Source organism: Rattus norvegicus, chromosome 14, assembly GCF_036323735.1.
Source record: "Rattus norvegicus strain BN/NHsdMcwi chromosome 14, GRCr8, whole genome shotgun sequence".
Lineage (NCBI taxonomy): Eukaryota > Metazoa > Chordata > Mammalia > Rodentia > Muridae > Rattus > Rattus norvegicus.
Window position 1 is genome coordinate 19,980,846 of NC_086032.1, and position 24,756 is coordinate 20,005,601.

Here is a 24,756-nt window from a genome sequence, read left to right on the forward strand (position 1 = left end):
AAGAATTCACAGCTGAGGAATGCCGAATGGCTGAGAAACACCTAAAGAAATGCTCAACATCTTTAGTCATAAGGGAAATGCAAATCCACATAACCCTGAGATTTCACCTCATACCAGTGAGAATGGCTAAGATCAAAAACTCAGGTGACAGCAAATGCTGGCAAGGATGTGGAGAAAGAGGAACACTCCTCCATTGTTGGTGGGATTGCAGACTGGTAAAAGCATTCTGGAAATCAGTCTGGAGGTTCCTCAGAAAATTGGACATTGAACTTCCTGAGGATCCAGCTATACCTCTCTTGGACATATACCCAAAAGATGCCCCAACATTTAAAAAAGACACATGTTCCACTAAGTTCATAGCAGCCTTATTTATAATAGCCAGAAGCTGGAAAGAACCCAGATGCCCTTCAACAGAGGAATGGATACAGAAAATGTGGTACATCTACACAATGGAATATTACTCAGCTCTGAAAAGCAATGCCTTTATGAAATTCATAGGCAAATGGATGGAACTGGAAAATATCATCCTGAGTGAGCTAACCCAATCACAGAAAAACACACATGGTATGCACTCATTGATAAGTGGCTATTAACCCAAATGCTTGAATTACCCTAGATGCCCAGAACACATGAAACTCAAGACGGATGATCAAAATGTGAATGCTTCACTCCTTCTTTAAAAGGGGAACAAGAATACCCTTGGCAGGGAATGGAGAGGCAAAGATTAAAACAGAGACTGAAGGAACACCTATTCAGAGCCTGCCCGACATGTGGTCCATATATATACAGCCACCCAATTAGACAAGGTGGATGAAGCAAAGAAGTGCAGGCAGACAGGAGCCGGATGTAGATCGCTCCTGAGAGACACAGCCAGAATACAGCAAATACAGAGGCGAATGCCAGCAGCAAACTACTGAACTGAGAACAGGACCCCCGTTGAAGGAATCAGAGAAAGAACTGGAAGAGCTTGAAGGGGCTTGAGACCCCATATGAACAACAATGCCAAGCAACCAGAGCTTCCAGGGACTAAGCCACTACCTAAAGACTATACATGGACTGACCCTGGACTCTGACCTCATAGGTAGCAATGAATATTCTAGTAAGATCACCCGTGGAAGGGGAAGCCCTTGGTCCTGCTAAGACTGAACCCCCAGTGAACGTGATTGTTGGGGGGAGTGCGGCAATGGGGGGAGGATGGGGAGGGGAGCACCCACAAATAAGGGGAGGGGGAGGGATTAGCGGGATGTTTGCCCAGAAACCGGGAAAGGGAATAACACTCGAAATGTATATAAGAAATACTCAAGTTAAAAAAAAATAAAAATTCCTGTCTAAAACAAGTGCAGAAACAAAAAATGGAGAAGAGAATGGAAGGAAAGGAGGTCCAATGACCTGCTCAGTTTGGGATCCATTTCATGGGGGAGGGGCACCAAGGCCTGACACTTTTACTGATGCTATGGTGTGCTTACAAACAGGAGTCTGGCATGGCTGTTCTCTGAGAGGCCCTACTGGCAGCCGACTGGGACAGAAGCAGATACTTATACCAACCATTGGACTAAACTCGGAGACCCCTATGGTTGAATTAGGGGAAGGAAGGATTGAAGAAGCTGAATGGGAGAACCATTCCATAGGAAGACCAGCAGTGTCAATTAACCCAGACCCCAGGGAGCCCCTAGAAACTGAGCCACCAACCAGAAGCATGCACGGGTTGGTCTGAGCCACACAGGTAGCAGAGGTTTAACTGGTCTCAGTGGGAGATGATGCACTTAATCTTAGAGAGCTTTGAGGCCTCAAGAAGAGGAAGGTTTGGTGCTGGGGAGAGCACCTTCTTGGAGGTGAGGCTGAGGAGGAGTCAGATGAACTGTGGGAGGACTAGTGGGGGCAATGATTGGAATGTAAGTAAGTAAAATAATTTAAGTGAAAAAAAAAAGAACTAATTGAGCATATGGTGTTATCAGTGACTCCTCAAGGTTAGGGTGTATAGAAGAGGACAATGACAAAAACCAGTTGGATAATGGGTACCCAGATGTGCCTAGGTGGAGAGGACATAGCATAGCAGGGAGAGTCTAGTTCATGATAATCTATAATGGAACTTTTGAATAACACCGTGATGTATTACACACATGTATGAAATGTGCATATGAAATGTCTCATTGGGAATCGTAAATATGTAAGACCATGTCTTAATGTCATTTAATGTTTACTGGGACAAACTGTTAACCAAGCTGCGCTGGTCATTATATATGTATTGAGTTAAATAATTCAGCCAAATAATTCAATATAGTTGAATAATTATTTGGTAAGTCACAACTATAAACACTTAAAATATAAATTATTAAACAATAAAAGTTCTAAAATGTTCTGGCATGTCTATGGGACAATGTCTGGCATAGATGATGACTATTCAACCTCAGCTGTTTTCTTGTCTTCCATGGCCCTAATTTCCTTGATCCTTGTGTGTTGAATTGGTAGTTTGTACATTTGAAGAAGTGGGTAATTCTAGTCTTCTCTGACTAGTTCAATGTGAGAAGGACTTAACCCTTTCAATTGTATACAATTATTTTGATCAAATTCCTTCTTTGTTTCCTCCTAACTTTTTTCTTCCAAAGTTCATGTGCCCTTTTTTTTTTATTTTACTCTTTACCACATTGAGTCCATGTGGTGCATGGATGTTGGACCATTTACTTCAGCATGGGTAGCCTGTGAGAGGTGACATCACTGAGGAAAACTGACTCTCTCTTTCTTAGTGGACATCAGATTCCAATATTTCCTTGGGTATGTGTGGGACTTTATGAGCTCCTTAAAAGACTTCTAACAGTTACACAACCATAGATTCTCATCAGGCTGTCTGCTCTGATCCAAGAATGGGGCTTCTGCCCATGTTCTCAGGTTGCCCAATGTCTGATTCAGCAGATGGTTAGGCCTTGGACCTGTGTCTCCTTGTATGGATTTGCTGACTGAATTTGCTTGAGTGAGTTGAGGCCTGCACCAGGGTTTGCTGCTAAGCCCTTTTTTTTGGGAACCCAGGGACACTGAAGTTAGTTTAGCTGTAGTATTACAATTTATTAGAGATCAAGTTCACTACACAGGTCTAAACCCTGTAGCTCTGGGTAATGGCTTAGAGCCAGAGTAGGTCTAGAAACTTACTCTAAATAATGATACTGTGGTATTGGATATGTGGTAGGTTTACTATCTGGGGAAAAGTCAGACTGTGTTCATTTCCCTTTGCCCTCAAATGCTCATTTTCTTTCTCCCCATTATGCTGCCTAAAGTCCTGAGATGGACATTGTGGGTAAGACAGAAAGGTGTTATCCTCTCTCCGACATTTTCTTATTTCTGTTTCATACTCAGGCATTATTACTGCCACATCATCTCCTCAGCATTTAGAAAGACGTGTTTTATTTTATTTTATTTTTTTCCACATGGAAAGATTTAATGAGAGAAGAAGAATAGAAGAGGAGAGGAGTAAAAGCTGGCCATGAGCATGTGGAGGGAAGGGAGCAAGGGAATGGGGAGAGAAGGGACAAAGGAGAAGAGGGGAAGAGGGCAAGAGCAAGAGGCAAGAGCGTGTTTTATTTTTAAATTATACAAATTTTTACCTCACTGTCTCTGCTTCTCTCATGTGTTATAGTTATAAATTCTATGTTATTAAGACATCACCATTAAAGTTGTAAACATATATCACATTTTCTACTTATTTGTAGTTATTTGCATATTTATGTACTTTTATACTTAAGTAAATGTATATTGTAGAATTTCCTTTATTTTCATTTATATAATTTACTTACATTTTTATTATTATTTTATTTTTCTTGGATATTTTATGTATTTACATTTCAAATTTTATTCCCTTTCCCCCTCTTACATATCCCATTACCTCTCCCCCTGCTTCTATGAGGATGCTCTCATTCCCACTCACCCACTCCAACCTTAAAATGCTGGCATTCCCTTACAGTGAGGAAATGAGCCTTCATATGACCAAGGGCTTCTCCTCCCATCGATGCTGGACAATGCCATCCTCTGCTACATATGTGGCTGGAGTCATGGGTCACTCCATGTGTACTCATTGGTTGGTGGTTTAGTCACTGGGAGCTCTAGTGGGGTTTGGTTGGTTGATATTGTTGTACTTCCTATGGTGTTGCAAACCCCTTTAGCTCCTTCAGTCTTTTCTCTAACTCCTCCATTGGGGTACCCTCATTCAGTCCAATGATTAGCTGCAACCATCCTCATCTGTATTAGTAGGGCTCTGGCAGAACCTCTCAGGAGACATCCATATCAGGTTCCTGTCAGCAAGCACTTCTTGGTATCTCTCTTTGTTCCTGAATTTCCTCCCATGAATATTTTGTAAGAAGGACTGAAGCATCCACATTTTGGTCTTTCTTCTTCTTGGGTTTCCTATGATCTGTGAATTTTTCCTTAGGTATTCCAAACTTTTGGAATAATATCCACTTATCAGTGAGTGCATACCATGTGTGTTCCTTTGTGCCTGGGTTCCCTCATCAGGATGATATTCTCTAGGTCAACCCATTTGATTGTGAATTTCATGAAGTCATTGTTTTTAATAGCTGAGTAGTACTCCATTGTGTAAATGTACCACATTTTCTGTATCCATTCCTCTGTTGAGGGACATGTGGGTTGTTTTCAGCTTCTGGCTATTACAATTAAGGCTGCTATGAACCTAGTGGAGCATGTGTCCTTGTTATATGTTGGAGCATCTTTTGGGCATATGCCCAGGAGTGGTATACCTGAGTCCTCAGGTAGGACTATGTCCCCCTGGAGTGTTGACACACCCAAGCTCACAGGTGAGACCACCACTAGGGCCCAATACTTATTCTTTTCTTATCTCTGAAGGCTTTGCAACTTCATAAGAACAACAATACGGATCAACCAGGTACTAAACCACTATCCCATAGGGTACACATGGATAGACTCATGGTTCCGGCTGCATATGTAGCAGAGGATGGCCTGTTGGGCATCAATGGGAGGAGAAGTCCTTGGTCCTGCCAAGGCTAGAACCCCCAGTTATAGGGAAATGTCAGGGAGGGGAGGTGGGAAGGGGTGGGTAGATGAGTGGGGGAACACCCTCGTAGAGGCAGGGGAAGGGGGTATGGAATAGGAGGTTAGGGGGTTTATGGATGGAAAACTGGGAAAGGGGATAACATTTGAAATGTAAATAAAAAGTATCCAATAAAAAAAAAGAGAGAAAAAAGGATATCCTGGGCGTGTTATAGTAGGGTAGCTGTGTTCTGCAGCTGTCATATTGCCCTGATTTTTGATTGTGATCTTTTGAGGACCTTTAGCCATCTGGATGGCTTTGATTCCTGGATGTTCCTGTTGTAGTAGGTATTGGGAGAGGCATTGGCCTCTATGGTTATGGTGTGGCAGACTTATGACAGGTATTCTCGGGCTGTATGGTTCTGTATTTGCAGGTCTGTATGGTTCATGAGCCCTAGGTCTGATGGAGGTGGGCAGAGAGGTCACAGGAGATTGGGGGTCCACTTGGGTATAGCAGGCTGCTCAGAACAGCGTGGCATGATTAGAAGAGTCAGCAAGTAGGGAAGATGGGTGGGAAAGGGAAGGTTACCTGGATGGCTCAGGATCCATGTATGTGATGAAAGTGAGCAGAGAAGTGTGGGAAGAATGGAGGTCACCCTGGTATAGCAGTCTGCTCAGGGCAGCTCTGCTTTCTCCAGAGGACTCAGCAAGCAGGGAAGATGGGTCTCTCTGCTTATTTTACTTAATTTAATTTATTTACTTTTATATTCCCTTTGCCCCACCATGCCTAGGTACCTTACCAGCTTCATTGGAACAAGATTGAATGCCTTAATAGCTCTTGTATTTTTTTGTTTTTAGTTAAACTCATGCAACTTACAATAGATATATATGTAAACATCTGTGTATATAGACAGGTATTTTCAATCAAAGGCTCCCTGATTTCTTCTAGGAAGCCCATTTAGCAGTTGGTGGTAGATGGTAAAACACAGGATAACATGGTAGTCATCAGGACAAAAAGAGATGCATTTCATTGCTCAAATTGTTTTTATTTGTTTGATTTTCTAGTAAGATCAGGTTGATTTCTTTAAAATCATCATTGAGGCTTATTTATCCTAAGAGATAAAACTGTTCTGACAGTTTGGAGACCATCCCATCCCATCCTACTTTAACCAAAGTACATCTGAAGCCACTGAAGCATCTGTTGAAAAGGTGACAGAGTTGTAGTTTGGATGGTGGTACTTGATGTAGTAGTAGAGGAAGAGCTGTTAGCAGAGTTAGTTGATGTAGGTATGGCTGTTGAGGTGCTAGGCTTAGGTGTAGTAGGTATTTTTGTGGTCGGTGCTGGTGTGGTTGAATCTGTGGTAGGCTTGGTGGTCGGTGCTGGTGTGGTTGAATCTGTGGTAGGCTTGGTGGTCGGTGCTGGTGTGGTTGAATCTGTGGTAGGCTTGGTGGTCGGTGCTGGTGTGGTTGAATCTGCGGTAGGCTTGGTGGTTGGTGCTGGTGTGGTTGAATCTGTGGTAGGCTTGTTGGTCGGTGCTGGTGTGGTTGAATCTGTGGTAGGCTTGGTGGTCGGTGCTGGTGTGGTTGAATCTGTGGTAGGCTTGGTGGTCGGTGCTGGTGTGGTTGAATCTGTGGTAGGCTTGGTGGTTGGTGCTGGTGTGGTTGAATCTGTGGTAGGCTTGGTGGTCGGTGCTGGTGTGGTTGAATCTGTGGTAGGCTTGGTGGTCTGTGCTGGTGTAGTGACTTTTGTTTCTATTTTGTCAGAGGTTAACTGTTTATTAGGAATGCATAGAAACCTAGAATAATGGTAATGGAGCAGCCTCGCAGTATATCCTGGAGGGCAGACACGTTGCCATGGAGTTTGAATTGGTAAAATTTGAGGTTTTTGAGCTTGCTGTTTCTGTGAAACATAGAAATAACGTGGATATTGACCATATCTTGGGTAAATAGAAGAGACTTGTGAATGTCGTCTGTGGTAAATGGGTTGCTGTAGCCTTTGGTATGGATGTGGTTTTGGCTGGAAGTGATGACTTTCTCCAGGCTGTGGAAATAAAAAGAAAAAGAAACTTTTAAATTCCATCATTTGAATTTCAAACCTTAGCACATATGGCTATGTTTGTATTAATTATTATTTCTATTGTATAAGTTAGAGGGATAAAGTATAATTCTATACAAGTATACAACATATAATGATCAACTAAGGATAGTTAACATTTCGTATTAAATATTTAAGGATATTTTGCTGAACTCAGTATATATATTTGCATTTATATGGTATATATTTGTGAAATATAGGCAATATCAGTACATGCATTGACCAAATGACAGTAATTATGTGTATATTTCTTATTATAATTTTGTGTTTGGAGACTTTGAGCACCTCATAAAATACATATATGGTTTTTATAAAATATAGTCACTGCTGTGCTGTAGAACATTAAAACTTATTATTTTATTATATATAACTATGTTTTGTGATTATTTTATTTTATTCAAAACCAACACATAGTAATTACATATATCTTAAAATTTATTTTTTTGAGATGGCAATTATGTCATTTTGCTCTTTCTTTTCTTCCCTCCAAATGCCTTCCAAAATGTACTTCCTTTCTCTCTTTCAAATTCATAAACTTTTTCCCCATTAATTGTTGTCTCTTTCCCTCTCTCTCTCTCTTTCCCTCTCTCTTTCCCTCTCTGTCTCTGTCTCTGTCTCTCTCTCCCTCTCTCTCTCTCTCTCTCTCTCACACACACACACACACACACACACACACACCCCTCACACACAGATACATCTGTATATAAATACATGAATGCAACCTGCAGTCTGTCCAATATTACTTGCATACACAGGACTAATCAATAAAAATATCTTCAAAACTTTCACAGATTCGCCAAGACTTAATATGCTATTTACCATGTGATAATTTATAGAAGAAATCAAAAGAGAAATGTTTCTTGAAAAAAGTGAAAATAGAAACCACAAGCTAATCAGACTTTATAATGATGTGTATCACACCAAGGCACACCAAGAAAGGACCAAGAAATGCAAGAGGATACTGAACCCATTAGTAGAAGGCGATACATAAACATGAGGGTAGCCATAAACCCAACCTGGTCAATGAAACCGAAGGTTGTTTCTGTGACTGTAAACAAGGTTGACACACTGTTAACTACACTCATTGAGAAGAAAGTGAGAAGCCCCCAGTGAACAAAAGTCAGAGAGGAAGAAAACATTACAACTTATACCATAGAGATGAAGTGTCACTAGAAACTCATACTAACAGAAATCTTCTAATAAAAATAAATCTAGTGCCTGATGGCTTACTGTTTCTCTCAAAAATTTTAAGGAATAAATAATGTCAATTCTTCATAAATTATTCCAAAAACATTGAAAAGGAGTAAATTTGTTTAAAGTCATTCTGTGAGGGAAGTATATGCTGAGACAGAACCCAGTAAAGAACACCACAACTTGGCGAATACGGATGCAAGAACCCTCAATAAAAATACCAGCAAATTGCTTTAAATAAAAAAGCATGGTTGGAAATCATTTCAAATGAAAACAAACATTCCAGTGGGACGATCTGGAAATACTATTTATCAAACCATTGCAAAAATTCAGATGAAATCAGGGTTTTAATTTTTGAGTGAATGTGTTTTTATTACATTTATACCATTTATAACAAAGTGGGTATAAATAAGATATATTTCTAGTATCCAGGAAAAAGAGAAAAGAAGATATGAACCTTTCCTCACATTACCCTAAAATCATGTAAGAGATACAGTCTTACAGATTACAATACAAGCAAGGCAGATAGAGACTGACGGAGTGGTCAACCAATAACTGGCCCAACTTGAGACCCATCCCATAGAAACTACTGGAATTAATATCGCTATTAATGATATTCAGTTATGCTTGCAGAGAAGAGTCTAGCATGACTGTCCTCAGAAGCTCCACCCAGCAGCTGACTCAGACAGATGCAGACACCCATAGCTAAATAGTGAGTAGAGCTTGGGGACTCTTATGGAAGAGTAAAAGGAAGGATTGCAGGAAATCCACAGGAAGACCAGCAGAGTTGGCTAGCCTGGACCCTTGGGGCTCTCAGAGACTGAACCACCAACCAAAGAACATATGCAGGCTGGACCTAGGCCTCTCTGCATATAAGTAGCAGATATGCATCTTGATCTTCATGTGGGTCCTAAACATCTGGAGGGAGGTTGGGGTGGAGTGGGAGTAGGGTTACAGCTGTCCCAAAGGCTGTTACCTGTCTGTGGGGTATATTCTAGCTGGGCTGCTTTGTCTGGCCTCAGTGGGAGAGGAATAGACTAGTCTCCCAGAGACTTGAAGTTCAGGGGATATCAAGGGTGGGCCTCCACTTAATAGCCCAGATATTAAATAAACCCATTCTTTAATTACTATACCCCTGAAAGGATAGGCTTATTAGAATACAATAAAAGTTGAATATTTGAGTTTTTAAAAATCGTTTATGAGAGAACAGTCCTAATATTGTAGGTGTTACACTTGATTGCTGAGTAAGATACTAGCTTACTTTTGATTATACAGTTAGTTCTGTTAAGTGGAGCTTTGACTGCCACTTCTATTACTATTACATATCTGTCTACATTCAAATACAACTATACCTTCTCTGGAACCTCAAAATTTGATAGTTTCTTAAAAATGATTCAATATGGTGTGCCCTTGAGGACTGAGATTTTTATCGAGTTTATTATTGTGATTAAAATATGTAGAGTAATGATGGATATGTGGTAGGAGCTCAAAACTAATGAATGAAGAATGAATGCATTTGTTTAAAATAACTTTAAGGGAATAGTTGTAAATGGAATTGTTTAAATTGTTTAATCATTTAGTATAGAATTTTCTATTATCTAACATTATTTTAACCTTTAATTAGGCATAAACCACAAAAGCTAGTTACTGATGCTTAGAATATTTTAAAAGTGTAAGAATATTTTCTCACTAAATCTGAGAAGTTACTACAAGTAGTTTCTAGGTCAGATCATTACAAGAGCTCTTGGGTAATCAATCTTTGTATGAGTTCATGAGAGAGGATGAGGGATCTTAAATGCTGTGCATTGAGATACGGAGATACGGAATATAAGAATATGCATACCACTGAATGTTTATCCTTAAGGGATATTCATCCAGTTACCAGGTTGAATCAATTCAAAGTTTAATTGTGAACTTTCTAAAGCAAATTTTAAATTTCTCTGAAGTGAACATATCCTGTATTTTCACAATAAAATAAATTCTTAAGCCTTAAAAGAGCAACAAACTCATTTGAGAAGTCTTTGACAGTGGCATTTATACTTTTCATTTTCTATTTTGATACATAACTATACCTGGTAAACTCTTAGAGCTGAAAGGCATTGACATGGGGAAAATAATGACAATACTTTAGTGACAGATTAGTGGGGCAAATTTCAAACTTTTCTGAAGTGTATTTGAAAATTCTGGTTTTAATCACCTTTAAGAAGATCTTAAATATGAGAAAATGTTTCTCCCTATGTGTGGCTTACACAAAGAGTTAAATTCAGAATTAGTCAACTGACTAAGTAGCAGCTAATGAAGAATATTTCCTCTCAAAATCTGCCTTTTTCAGAAATATTCACAAAATATATATTTTAAATATAATATGAATAGTATGTTATATACTCACTAAGTAAAACAAATTATTGAGCATAATTTTAATAAAATCTGTAGTATTTTGCATAAGATAAAGTGATATTCATATTTTAATGTCCCTAAACAAACTGAATTCCTAACTTCACCTACCTTCATTATTTTGATATTTTTGTATCATTTTCAAAGTATCTTATATTTGTAACTGACTTGATTTTAATACATAAATTATATTTCAGAATTAATTTTAAATGTTTTTTCTTGAATGCTGACTTAGTAGATCAACATGCTATATCTGGGGTTGGTTGTTAGCAACAGATATAGCACCATGATATATCTTTTTGGGTGAATATTATCTTTTCTTGATCCTAAGACTCATAGTCAAATGTTATATATTTAGAGGAGAGATCATCTCACAGTGTATGAGCTCAAGTGCAGGGACTAGAGAAACCTGAATTTCCTTAGCTTTCTTTCGCTTTTCTCTCCTTTCTTTCCAGTATTTGCTGGAGTCCTATTGCAACTCTCAGACATCTATCTATCTGTCAGTGAAACAGAGTTCTTTTATTCATGGCAATCTTATTATAGAGGGGAAAGTTAAAGTAAACATGAATTATAATATGTAAATAATGCTGTGAAAATGATGACATGGTATGAAGACAGTGAGTAGTGAGGCAGGTGTGATAACAAGGACTCTGAATAGGGAACCTGGAATAAGTAAAGGTCAGGAGCAAATGCAGATTGGTACTGAGAAAGAGAGCCTCAGACAGAGGTTATGAGCCAAAGACACTAAAGTGGTACTGGGGATGTAAATCCAGGAGTCACTGAAGCGTCTACTGTGAACAAACTTGAGTTGGTCAGTAATGAAGTATGAGAGTTAAGGTCAGTTGGGAAGACCATAGAACCATCTCTTTGTAGGGGTAAGGGCTTTCTGCATTACTTAAAGTACTAGAAGTCCATTAGAAGATCTCAGGCAAATTAGTGATTCAGTAAAATGTATGTTGTTAAAAGAACTTTTGTTGTAAAAAGAAATTACAGAAGGGAGCAGGATTGAAAGCACTAAATCAGTTATGGTTGCAGAATAGGTGAGGAATTATGGCGTTTGGTTCAGATCTGTAACAGCAGGGTGGTCAGACACGGTTAGCATTATGTCATGGGTTGAAGATAGCATGTTCTGAAGTAGTGGGTCTGGAAAGGGATAGAGTGAAGGATGATTACAAGACTTTTTGACATATGTAACTAGATTTGTGGTTAAAGATAGAGAAGAAAATGATGTAGGGACAGTGACCTGGCTACTCTTGACATTTAAATTTCATAAAGAGGAGATATATCTGGACTAGCAGAAAAAAGAAATGTTCATTCACGTAGACAAAAAACAAACAGGCAGAAGAATGGAGTAAAACTGAAGAACTCGCATCACATAGGAGACAATGATCATATTAAATACCATTAGCTATCATTACCATGAAAAATGACAATCAACTGTTTGATAAGAGTGGTTTAATCCAAATTGTGTGAGCAAAGTCAGCCTGGGAAAGATTTAGGAGAAAGCAATAGAATAAGTGAAGATGTAGTTCTTTCCGGAAAGTCTATAACAGTTTGTAGAAGAGTGTAAGACTAGTGGAGAACCAGTCAGACATCAAGGTGATGTTATCATACATGCATGTGCTAATGGAAATAGCCAATAGAGAAAGGGGGACCTTGCAGCTTATAGGCTATATAGAGTGTATAACTGCAGGATGAAAATTTATGTGTGTGTGTGTAATGTTATTTTTGCAGTACTTGAGGGATTGCTCTTAGAATAGGGGTGATTATAGTTAGTTCTATGTATTGAGAGACAGGACATATGTGGGTAAGTAAAAACAAGTTAAAATCTTACTTTATGCTTGACAGATTATGAGAATTGGGGTAAGTTATTTAATCTCTGTGTTTTTGCTTTCTCACTTATAAAACAGGCTGTAACAGTATCTTAGGAGAGCTAATGACATTCAGTATCCAGCACACTGTTTGGCAATGCATATTGTCTAATGACCTAAATCTCACATTTGCAAACTCTAATGATGAGTGAAGTCAATGGTTCCTTTTCAGCAAAGTATTGGTTTTTTGAGTTCCTCATTACCTTATTATGAGTTTCTGTAGGCCTGGAATTGACAAGACTAAGGTGCGGGCCAGTTCTGACTTGCTTGTTTTGGTAAAGTTTCATGGTAACAGAGCTGTGTTCATTTTGAGCTTCATTGGCCCAGATGACCAGTTACTAGTGGGAGGACAGCCTACCTAGTTTTAGAATTTTATCAACTCTGGCCCTGGCTGCTGTTACAATCCATTAGTGTCTTCAAAGAGGCCATCAGCTCCCTGAAATCAGAGGTTGTGCTTATCTATTCTTTTCTGTGCTCCTGGTGTGCCTAAAAACTGGGATTAAGTAAATAAATGCTATTCAAATATTTTAGAAGTTTCTGTCTCCGTTTCTCTCACTAAGTATTCTGGTTGAAACCGAAGGTGCTCTAGATGAGGTTACATTTCTAAGGATGTGTACTGCATGCCTTTTCTCTTTTCCTACATCATATCTTTAATCACATGTCCATTTAATATTTGTCAACCTCATGTACAATGGCAAATGTGTCCCATCACATCTTGTAAACACTCCACATTCCCCTCCTGGATTGCAGATGTAGTTTATGGTCTGTTTTCCCATGCTTTATGAGGTGTTTAACTGTATGTCTTTCTGCCATTGGTAACAGTTGTTACACATCTGATGAGTAGTGGGTGATCAGTAAGTGTTCTGGGGTCAGTGAATTGCATGAGTCAGTGACAACCAGGTACTTCCCTTACTTTGTTTCAAAGTTCCAGTTCCTTTCTCACCAGAGAGATTTTAGGGGAACATTTTTACGAGCCCTTAGGAAATCCTTCCTTTTCTCAATCTTATTTGGGATTTCAGGAACTGTATACTCAAGATTTTATGTTGCCAATAGCATCAGTATTAGGATTATCTAAGAGCCCAACGGAACCATTCTTGTAGCCTTGCACAAAATCTTCAGGGACTTTGAATGGTTGTCAGAGTTTTGTAAATTCATAGAGTTTTTTATATAAAATAATTTTTTAAAGATTTATTTTTAATTATGAATGCTCTATCTGTATGTACACCTGCATGCTAAAAGAGGGCATCAGAATTCATTATAGATGGTTGTGAGCCACCATGTGGTTGCTTGGAATTTAACTCAGGACCTCTAGAAGAGCAGGCAGAGCTCTTAACCTCTGAGCCATCTCTCCAGGCCCTATATAAAATATTTTTATTAGCTCGTATTGAATTCACAGAATCTTGAGATGTATTGTATGGTCCAAGTTATTTAAGTATGTATAATTACTATAGTTCAGAATTCTAAGGGAATTCTAAGGGATTTATTTAATTAATTTATTTTTTTAGTTTCTTTTACAAATGCATATTATCATCCTTTTAATGGATGGTAAGTATACATTTATAGTCAAATTAATTAGAAAAACCCAGGTCCAAAAACTATAACATAATGCCTTATTGGTAGAGTTCTTGTTCAACATGGATAGGCTCATGAATTTAATTCTAATGAAGAATAAATAAAATGATAAAATATTTTAAAAATAAAATGTTAGGAATCAAGTGTGGTAGATCATGCTTATAATTTCAGCCCTGAGGGTGGAGGATCATAAAGAGTTAAGTGAAAGTCTGGACCCTAAGGGAATTAAAGTTAACCCTGGATAATTTGAAAGGAACCTGTCTCAAAATAAATAAACTAAAAAAAAAAAAAAACTATTCAATACAGGTCAAAGAACTCCAGGCAACTGTAAGTAATGCTGAGAACAGTAAAAATGGTTTTCCCATAGAATTCACACTCGTTGGATATCCAATACAAATGGTCAATCTTAACAACTGTAGATCCAAGTATTACAGAATGAGCAGCATATATTTATGTACTAATGAATACATATGAAAGAGTTGGGAGGAAGAAAATAGAAGGGGGAAATGAGAGTATGTTATAATCACAAAAATCTTAAAAATACTTCAAAATAAAGAAATAAAGAAACAAACCACAAACAAACAACAAACACTGGTTGTGTATGAAGTCCATGACCTATATCTCAGCATTTCAGATCTAGAGACAAGGTCAGGATTTAAGGTCATTTGTTACATAGCATTCAAGGTCAGTCTGGTGTTATATGTAACCTGTAACACACATAAAAACACCCACATCCAACAGCACATCCCATATGCTGTCATATAACTTTGAGAATATAGGAACCCACAAAGAAATATGCCCCCACCAAGGGTACTTTTATATACATTTAATAAAGACTTTGGTGTTTTTCCCTCAGAGTTCCAGTGTAACAGAGTCTATAGGAACGTTCTCAGTTGGCGGCCTAGTACCTGCTGTGATAGGAACGTTCTCAGTTAGTGGCCTAGTACCTGCTGTGATAGGAACGTTCTCAGTTGGCGGCCTAGTACCTGCTGTGATAGGAACGTTCTCAGTTAGTGGCCTAGTACCTGCTGTGATAGGAACGTTCTTAGTTGGCGGCCTAGTACCTGCTGTGATAGGAACGTTCTCAGTTGGCGGCCTAGTACCTGCTGTGATAGGAATGTTCTCAGTTGGCGGTCTAGTACCTGCTGTGATAGGAACGTTCTCAGTTGGCGGCCTAGTACCTGCTGTGATAGGAACGTTCTCAGTTGGCGGCCTAGTACCTGCTGTGATAGGAACGTTCTCAGTTGGCAGTCTAGTACCTGCTGTGATAGGAACGTTCTCAGTTGGCGGCCTAGTACCTGCTGTGATAGGAACGTTCTTAGTTGGCGGTCTAGTACCTGCTGTGATAGGAGTGGCGGCCTAGTACCTGCTGTGATAGGAACGTTCTTAGTTGGCGGTCTAGTACCTGCTGTGATAGGAACGTTCTCAGTTAGCGGCCTAGTACCTGCTGTGATAGGAACGTTCTTAGTTGGCAGTCTAGTACCTGCTGTGATAGGAACGTTCTCAGTTAGTGGCCTAGTACCTGCTGTGATAGGAACGTTCTCAGTTGGCGGCCTAGTACCTGCTGTGATAGGAGTGGCGGCCTAGTACCTGCTGTGATAGGAACGTTCTTAGTTGGCAGTCTAGTACCTGCTGTGATAGGAACGTTCTCAGTTAGTGGTCTAGTACCTGCTGTGATAGGAACGTTCTCAGTTGGCGGCCTAGTACCTGCTGTGATAGGAACGTTCTTAGTTGGCGGTCTAGTACCTGCTGTGATAGGAACGTTCTCAGTTAGCGGCCTAGTACCTGCTGTGATAGGAACGTTCTCAGTTAGTGGCCTAGTACCTGCTGTGATAGGAACGTTCTCAGTTGGCGGCCTAGTACCTGCTGTGATAGGAACGTTCTCAGTTGGCGGTCTAGTACCTGCTGTGATAGGAACGTTCTCAGTTAGCGGCCTAGTACCTGCTGTGATAGGAACGTTCTTAGTTGGCAGTCTAGTACCTGCTGTGATAGGAACGTTCTCAGTTGGCGGCCTAGTACCTGCTGTGATAGGAACGTTCTCAGTTGGCGGCCTAGTACCTGCTGTGATAGGAACGTTCTTAGTTGGCGGTCTAGTACCTGCTGTGATTCATATCTTTTTGCTAAGAAAGTAAGGATATTTTATGGAACATGAACATTTCAAGTTTCCGAATGCACTAAACGTCATCTGAAAATATTCAAAGTCACACATTCCTTCTGGGCGACCGTCCTTTGGGACTCCTTGCCAGGAAGTGCTACTGCTGTGTACTCCTCCCTACAGGACCTTAAAGAAAGCTCCGCTTTGTTGCCCGCTGATGACAGTGGTTCTGCCTCTGCCTTTTGTGTTTGTTACTTTTTGCTGTTTGTTTGTTTGTTTTCTTTCTTCCTGGACGTATGACAAGCAACCTTTCTCTGGAAGCCAGTAGAGTCACCTCATGAGAGCAAACCAGCACACATTCTTAGTTTAGAATCATCAGATAACTCAATCGCTAGCCACAGCAGCTAGCATCCTAATATAAGCCATTCTAAGTTAAATCCTCCGGTGGCGAATTCTGGTGGATCCGCCATCTAAACTGGGGGCCTCTATTTCAAAGCTACACGTTGTCCCCTCAATCTCTCCCTGTCCAAAAGCAAATCACTTTGTTCTGTCACCTCTCTTCCCCTCTCTCTGACCCAGAAGTCGGTTTGTTTGTTTTTTGTTTTTGTTTTTTTTATTTTTTTCAAGACAGGGTTTCTCTGTGAAGCCTTGACTGCCCTAGAACTCATTCTGTAGACCAGGCTGGCCTTGAACTCCTGGAGATCCATCACCTCTGCCTCCTGAGTGCTGGGGTTAAAATCCTGCGCCACCGCCACCACCCTGCTGGTTCTATTTATTCATTTTTAAGCATAGCTCATTCTATATTCTGTTTAATTATAGTTCCATGTTTATTTTTTCAGGCTTCTATTTCTTGTTCTTGGGACGAGAAATGGTCAGCATATTAGTGGTTAGAGAGTGCTGCAAACTGCGTTCTCTGTGCTAGAGATGGAGGATCTGGGTATGTGTGCAGCCACTGTCCATCTCCCGAGCACAGTGGGGACAGACCCCTCGTTAATCTTCGTGGTCTGCACCTTTATGTCAGGCTTTTACTCTGCCTCTGGATCACATATCGGTTCCTCTGTTTCTCACATTGTAGCAGATAGGAATCTGTAAGCTGTTGGTTAACTTCAGGAGCCAGTTCCATAGTGATTCAGTCACTCATTCTTTTATCTGATTTAGGCTAGTTCTGGTCCAGCTCTGTACCATCTATTATAGCATTTAAAATACCCAGCTTGCTAAGATTTTTTTTTTGGTGAGGTTTACAATGACCCTATGTATCCATGGTACAATGCAAATATACAAATATGAACTGGATAAATCGTGTCTTATAAACATAACCGCTGATATTTAAATGTTCTAAATGCTAAGTTTAATTACACTCTTTTATCATGCTAAGAATTAAGATTTTTAGCTTATGACTTTCAGCTAACAGCTTTTCTTCACAGGGAAAAGATTTAGCTTAACAAGCATAGACGTCTGAGAACTTTCTCCTGAAGCAATGAATACAAGAGATTGCTGCTAGTGTGATTTTAAAAGTTATGTTTAGAGATTTTTATGTATCAAAGAATATTTTATTGTTATATGAAAAAGTTATTTTCTAAATTGATACTTTTAAATACATTGAACCATTTACTTTTTAGGTAACAGTGTTCTATAATCTTTCAGACTAGAAAAACATAGTTTTAAGAAGCACTTGCCTGTAGCTTGGGTTTGCAGAGTTAAAGTACACAGTGACAGTGCTTTAAGGAAACCTGTCACTTCGTTAAAATCAAAATAATCAAAGATATACAGCTATGAAGACTTCTCAAAACTGATGCTCCATGCAAGGCTTCCTAGAAGTTGTCTACAACATGGGACAGAGAGTTGGTGAGAGAGGACAGTGCCACCATCTCCTTTTTAGACATCTGGAAGGCACTGTAGGGACACTCTCCTTCAGTGTGTCCTAGCTGCCCATTTACTTGTCTGTGGGAATTTGATTTGCATTCTATTAACATTTTGGAAGCTCAGATAAGATTTACTAATGCAACTTATATTTGAGGCATTGCTACCAAATGTAGTTTAGTTCAGCAGAATAAATCTGGCAATCATTCATTTAGATTTTTTTCATATGATGTATTACTTTTAGTTGAGTTATATTAAGAGGTCTCTTTATTTGTCTTATGAAGCTATGACTGTATAAGGACTTAATTTTGAGAAAATTTATTCAAGTAGTTTCAGATTCCAGCATACATAAGAAATTTATGCAATCTTGCTTCATTGTGAGGCTTAGTCTCTCAGGTCTGAGATAGGGTTCAGAGATGTATATTTTTAACAGTCAAGCAAGTGTTTCTGAGAGAGATGTCCTAATCCAGATAAAACATTTGTACAGCCATATAAATGTCACAGTAAGTTTCAAAACCTAATGCTACTTTGCTCATATGACTAGACTGCCACGACCTTTGTGTGTCAATTGTGTAATGTAGATGGATACTGGAATATTTCTCTTAGGTGGATAGTATGAAGTAAAGACTCAATAAAGAGCTCCATTTTAAAGTCAACAATAGTGTTTCTGTTACAGCCCTAGGCTCAGTATACTGTATTGGTCAATAGTCGTAAGATGCCAAACAAACTCTCAGCCTTCAGATTCTGTCTTCTCTTCTCTACCATGCTCATGACAACATAAACTCAGGGCACTGTTCTCTGATTTGTATAATTCTGCTGATTTGTTTGGTTGTGTTCTTATTATGACCTTCCAATCATTCTACAGTATATGTTTTTAGTTTTTTTTTTTTTTTGCAGAGTTTAACCCAAGCTTCAAAAGTTTGAATTAACATTGTTTATTAAGTGAATGATAGTGCTGAGGAGAAAGTCCCTTCAGTCAAGCACTTCACGTACTAAGTGAATGATTTTTGTTCCTATTTTTCAATTAAGTAAATTAATAGGAATGCTTCAACTATAACCAGCATATTTTCAGGTATCAGAGAGGCCCTTTAATTTTACTTATAACTATTCATGTTACAAACTATTGAGATAATCATTAACTTGTATAAGTACTGCATGCTACCCTTTCAGGAAATTTATTATGTAAGTTCAGTTATCTATATTACCATTATCATAGTCTCAAAACACCCAGAAAACATGACTTGCACTATTTAAAAATAAAAAGGAGGTATTTCTAGGTAAGTGCTAGAGAGCTCCTTCCAAATCTACTCGGCCTATCTTGCTTATTTATGCTCAGCTCTTTCCTTCTTTGATAGTCACTGGCCTCACAATTTGTAAACATGCATGAAACAGAAAGATAAATCAAAGCAAGTCTATAGTGAGCAGGAGCCTAACACCATGTTTTAAGTGATAAAGGCTATTGCTAGTAAAAAAAACAAGACAGACAAACAAACAAAAAACAAGAACAAAATTACAAGAAGTCTTTTGAAGTTTTGACAATAAGTGAATCAAGGATATTGGCTACTGGGGGGAACTTACCGTAAAATATGAAAGAAGAGCCAACAGGCCCAAGATGAAAGTTTCCCTTTTCATTTCTTAATGTTGCTCCTGAAAGAAGGTCAGTGATTGACCACAGTTAGTCAAGTCAGTCAACAGCATGTTCCTTAGTTTAAAATGAAAACTTGGAAGGAATTCTGACTGTGGTCAGGTAACATGACGAACAAATGCTGCTACCACATTTAGTGAGGCACAGGATTTTTAGAGAAGATAACCATGTGTGCATGCAGCCTAGGTATTGCCAGTGTGGATAGGTTATTGTGAAAATAATATTTTGGTAAAATTATTGAGGTATTATCATCACCACTTTCATTACTCATATCAGTCTACTGAATGATTACTGCTTTCATAAGCCTTCCTTTCAAGTGATTCTCAAAAGCCAATTGTGGCTAATCAGCATGTGAATTGGCTGTCAAAGTTTGGACTTTTAAACTGACAATAACTCTACAACGTATCCTAGTATTGTGGAAATGATTCTGGGAATGCAAAGCTCAACTATGAATATTATGTTGACAAGGGGTCTTGGGGTCTTTGTGCCCTCTTTAAGTATAGGAAGAGTTGTTTACAGATGCAGCAGCTGTTATCCTCTCTGTACACTGCTAATGTGCTGTCTTAAAATTAGCTCAAGAATATGTAATAAATGTAACTCAAACAGGAAAGGCAGGAATGCCAATCTACATTTATGGCTATCTTCAAAGGACGTCTACTCATGTTTTACTGTAGAGACCATCAAAATACATCAGCTGGGAAATCAACAGATTGCAAAAGTTGGGTGCACATTGTGCAGTGTGCCAGGTCTTCATATCCCTTCTCCCTCATTACTTATTAAAGTTCAGTGTGCTCTACCACCTAAAATGCTTTGTCCTTGTGGCTCTTTCTCTTAAAAGTCACAAGAATGATATGCTTCATACTAAGGGCAAAACTCAGAACTGTGAAGTCATAAAACCTTATATATTTATGAACAAGTACTCACCTTGGTGGGAGATTCTCCTTTGGAACAATCAACTGTTGCTTCAGCTTACTTTTGCCAAATATTCAGTTTTGGTAGCTACGGTTGAAAATTCGAGAAGAAAGAGAACTTTCATAGAACACATCCTTTCTTAAATACTGTTCTCTGATTCCTAGTAAAGGGACAGTAAGATTGACAGAAGATAAGATGTATTGATAATGTTTACTGAAACAAAGAAGTGATAGTCACAGCTTTCACCTTGGCAACTCCACCCACGGCACTGTGACCCAAGTACTGTCCAACAGGTTGGAGCTGACAGGGTTGAGGGTTCATATGTAGATGCATATCCTCATTATGTGTGTGTGGGGTATTTATAATATTTCATTCTCAAGCCTTATCCCAGAAGAATTTGAGAAAATACCTTTTATAAAGAGCCCAAGTGTTACAAGCTAAATTTTTATTAGTGATATATTCATGTTGTTGAGCTTAGAGCTTCCACATGGCTAGAATTATGCATTAGAACTGACATATTAACAACATGGGTTGTTTTATTTGTGAAGACATTTATTTTGTGGGAAGGATTTTGAGAATGGGAAAAATGCTTTGAAACAGCAGAAAGACTGGTTGTGGGAGATGAAAAAAAATCAGGGAAAGACACATTATTAACTTTCATTTTATATTTCATTCCTAGAGGCATAATTTTATTTAAAGGTACTATGCATACCCATTTGAGTCACTGAAATGGATAACATGGGGATTACTGTACACATTTTTTTCTGTAGCTCATGACAGCTGGACTTTTAAGCATAATAAATATATTTTAGGTTCTAAAAACACTTGCTATTTTCATTATCCAAAACAAGATGAATGGATACAATGTACACTAGCCTAAAAATGAGGGTAATTACAGAAAATTTGCCTAATCCAATTTAAATTTACATTTAGAGATCATAGCATTTTACACAATTTTATGTTTAAAATAAATCCAGGTGCTAAAGGGAGGTAACCATATCTAATGCAATCTGCTCATTTGGGAGAAAATCCCCTTTTGCTGAATGTTAGACTTCATTCTCCAATAGCTTAAATCTGTTAGCCCCACCAGGTGATAGAGTATACTAACAACTCGTGAAGGGTTAGCTCATGTGACCTTGTAACCACCTCTTTAAAATTATGGAATCATAGGAAACATTGGTCTTTGGACCACCACATTTCCCCTGACCTGCTGGAGCGTTGCTAGTGGGAAATGTAGCATCTGGAACTCCAGCATAGTTGCTGGCTTGCAGATTGTTTTGCACAACCTGTTGTCCATTTTCATGACCTTCTAAGCCAACCATGGGGATGTTCTGAACAGCGTGTTCTCTAGTAACATGGCCATTTTATTAAAAAGATAAACAGCCCGTCTTTGTGCTTGGTCTAGAAATTGTTTTGCTGCCTGGATACATTTTTTGCCAAATGTTTTAAAGTGACTTATGTTTGTATGGATCACTGATTGTGGAGGACAGAAGGATGCAGGCTGTCAAATTGAAATAATTGCTTCATGGGTCACAGGAAACAAAAGATTAGAATGTCGGAAGCAGTCAGAACCACACTTTTATTAAAAAACAAAGGCCATTACTTCTCAAGAGTAATTTCTTAAAAAATTGACTATGAAAGACTAGACTAGATAAATTCTCATACAATGTTTAAAGTCTTTTGTCACAGGAAATTCAAGTTGTTGATAATGTCTTACTGCTATTAGTGAATTTGATCAATTAGTAGATATTTTTTTCCCTAATAAATCTGGATCAACATCAAGTGAAACTTGATTCTCTGAGAAAAATTTTACCAATTAATTTAACAGAGCTGTGATTACTGACAGCTAACAAGAATAATATCATAGAATGAGTGTTGGGAAGGGTCGTTAAACCAGGTCCTTTCAGCTGTACATAATTCTGCCCCAGCTGTATGTGGTCTTCTTGGGAAGTGCTAAAGTTGAAGGGAAGGTACACTTTTTTCTTTTTGACACACTGTTTTGTATAAAATTTGTGCTTGAGAGTTGTGCCATCTAATTATCAAAAAATAAAAAAAATGAAAAGATCTAATAATACTTTAAGGAACTTTATAATTTTGAGTTGAGCTCCATTCATAGCAATTCTGGGGTGCATGAAGTAGCTTGAATGCTGGTTGGATATGCTGAGGTGGGGTAAAAGCAGAAGGGAGGACTCTATCCATGCAGCTTTCTGGTGGTTGCTTCAGTGAGGCAGCTAGAATGAGTTGGAATGGCTTCTTTAGTTTGTTGTTGGCCGTTCATGTCTCCCTAGGAGTAGGCATGAAACAAGCAGTATGGAAGTTACTGATCAATTATTGCTTTTCTGTTTTAGGAGCAGCTTCTCCACCTTTTGTCTGTGTTTGCTTTATGATATTGGAGAGGAGGTAAGGCCCCAGCACAATTAAGTGTACTAATTAATTTTTCAGTTATGATGATATACCAAACACCAAGGAGCTGTCAGAAAATAATACAGAGATATTTCAGAGTATCTTTCTTCCCCCTCCCTGTCTCTCTTTGAAAAATTATTTTCTTTGATCAATATTTTCCTGACTTTAGGAATTTACTAAGGTCTTTGAAGTTGTTTACTAGAAATTTCTGTAAGCGTTATTTGATATATACTCACAAAGGATTTTCTGGACAGTTAAAGATTCCATTGGCACTCAATCAGTGTGATTCCTCAAACTGCTATTGTAGTTTTTGGGCATATGGGAGAAATTCTGAAGCCACATCTGACGTCGTTTGCTACATCTGCAGCTGGGAGTGATAGCTGACATCCCAGTCAACATAGCCTCACAATGCTTCCGTCATGAATTGAACGTTACAAAGCAGCATTGAGAATCAGGGAAACAGGAATATCTGACAGAGACCTAGGTGAAATCAGTTTTCATCTTTGTGAATAGACTCAAGAAATTCCTGTGTACTTTGATTTTGTAATGAGGTAGAGGAATGGGTACATACCATGAGATCTTATTTGTGAAAGTCCATTCTACCATTGAGGAAATTTTTATCTGTATTTGAAAGTTGTGTATTTAATTTGTCCAATTATAATAATGGCTGACTGGTAATTTTGCTTTTGAGCTCCCATGATACAAAAAACAGAATCTTAACTACAGAAGGTGGCAGGGATAGTAGTATATCAGTTTGCTTAAACTGGTGGTTTTCCACAGGAGTATTTGTCTACCTGGGCAAGAGACAGAGAGGGCAGATGGGGGAGGGGGTTGTATTGTGTGTTTTGTTTCAAGAATTTGAGTACTGACTTTGGATCAGCTTGAGTGAACGTGTAGCCTATCTTTAATGAGGAGTTTGTATTAAGTTTGTTTATTTGTCTGAGCCTCACTTAAGAAAAAATAATATGACTTGTAAAATGGTTGATACATCTAATAAATTCATATCTATCTAGAAATCTGTCATTTTTATCTTTTACTTTTTGTATGCTTATTATCTAATCACTTTTAAACAGAGAACAGTCTTCTAATAGCTGGTAGTTGTTGCTATCAAATGCTATACTCAATTTGTGATTTTATTATTATTATTATGAAATATTTATTAAGTGCTGTCTCTAAGTACATGCTTCTCAGCATGAGCTTAGAGGCAGAAAATGACAGCAGGTGATCTACAAATAGTAATGAGAGATAGAAAACCAAGAGTCCAGCATTAGGTGAGATTTACAAAGGTATTTAATAGTGGGATCAGGAGGACAGTTTAGAAATTTAGGAACCTCCTCAGAGAACAAGATCTTAAAGTCTCAAATTGGACAGAAAAGAAGTTGGCAGACTATTTGTAAATATGGGAGCAGCCACACAACATGGCTAGTTCCAGCCACACTAAAGGTGATAGTTAAACCCTGAAATGGAGTAGGGGGTAAATGTGGGAGCTGACGTGAGGGACGTGGTCAGAACAGTACAGGAAGAGGACAAAGGGAACTTGCTGAGACTTTGCTATAGATGGTGATTTTTGACTTAGATGAGGAAATAGAAGTGATAAATGATCATTAAAGAAGAGAAATTAGTAAATGGTAGCAAAACCAGGTTCTAGATGTGGCTTAAGATATCAAACAAAATATGCCATACACTTGAGGAGTTAGATACTAAATTTTTATATTGGATAATTTTT

General features: G+C 38.5%; 1 protein-coding gene across 1 annotated transcript; it reads right to left on the bottom strand.

Annotated features, from left to right (window-relative positions):
* Nucleotides 1-5,729: 5,729 nt before the first annotated feature.
* Oprpn (opiorphin prepropeptide) lies at nt 5,730-20,744 on the bottom strand. The gene is made up of 3 exons (NM_133513.2): nt 20,640-20,744; nt 19,649-19,717; nt 5,730-7,033 (listed from the first exon to the last, which is right to left on the bottom strand). Exons 2-3 carry the CDS (start codon nt 19,700-19,702, stop codon nt 6,158-6,160), a joined length of 930 nt encoding a protein of 309 aa, NP_598197.2. The 5' UTR covers nt 19,703-19,717; nt 20,640-20,744; the 3' UTR covers nt 5,730-6,157.
* Between the last annotated feature and the right edge of the window lie 4,012 nt (nt 20,745-24,756).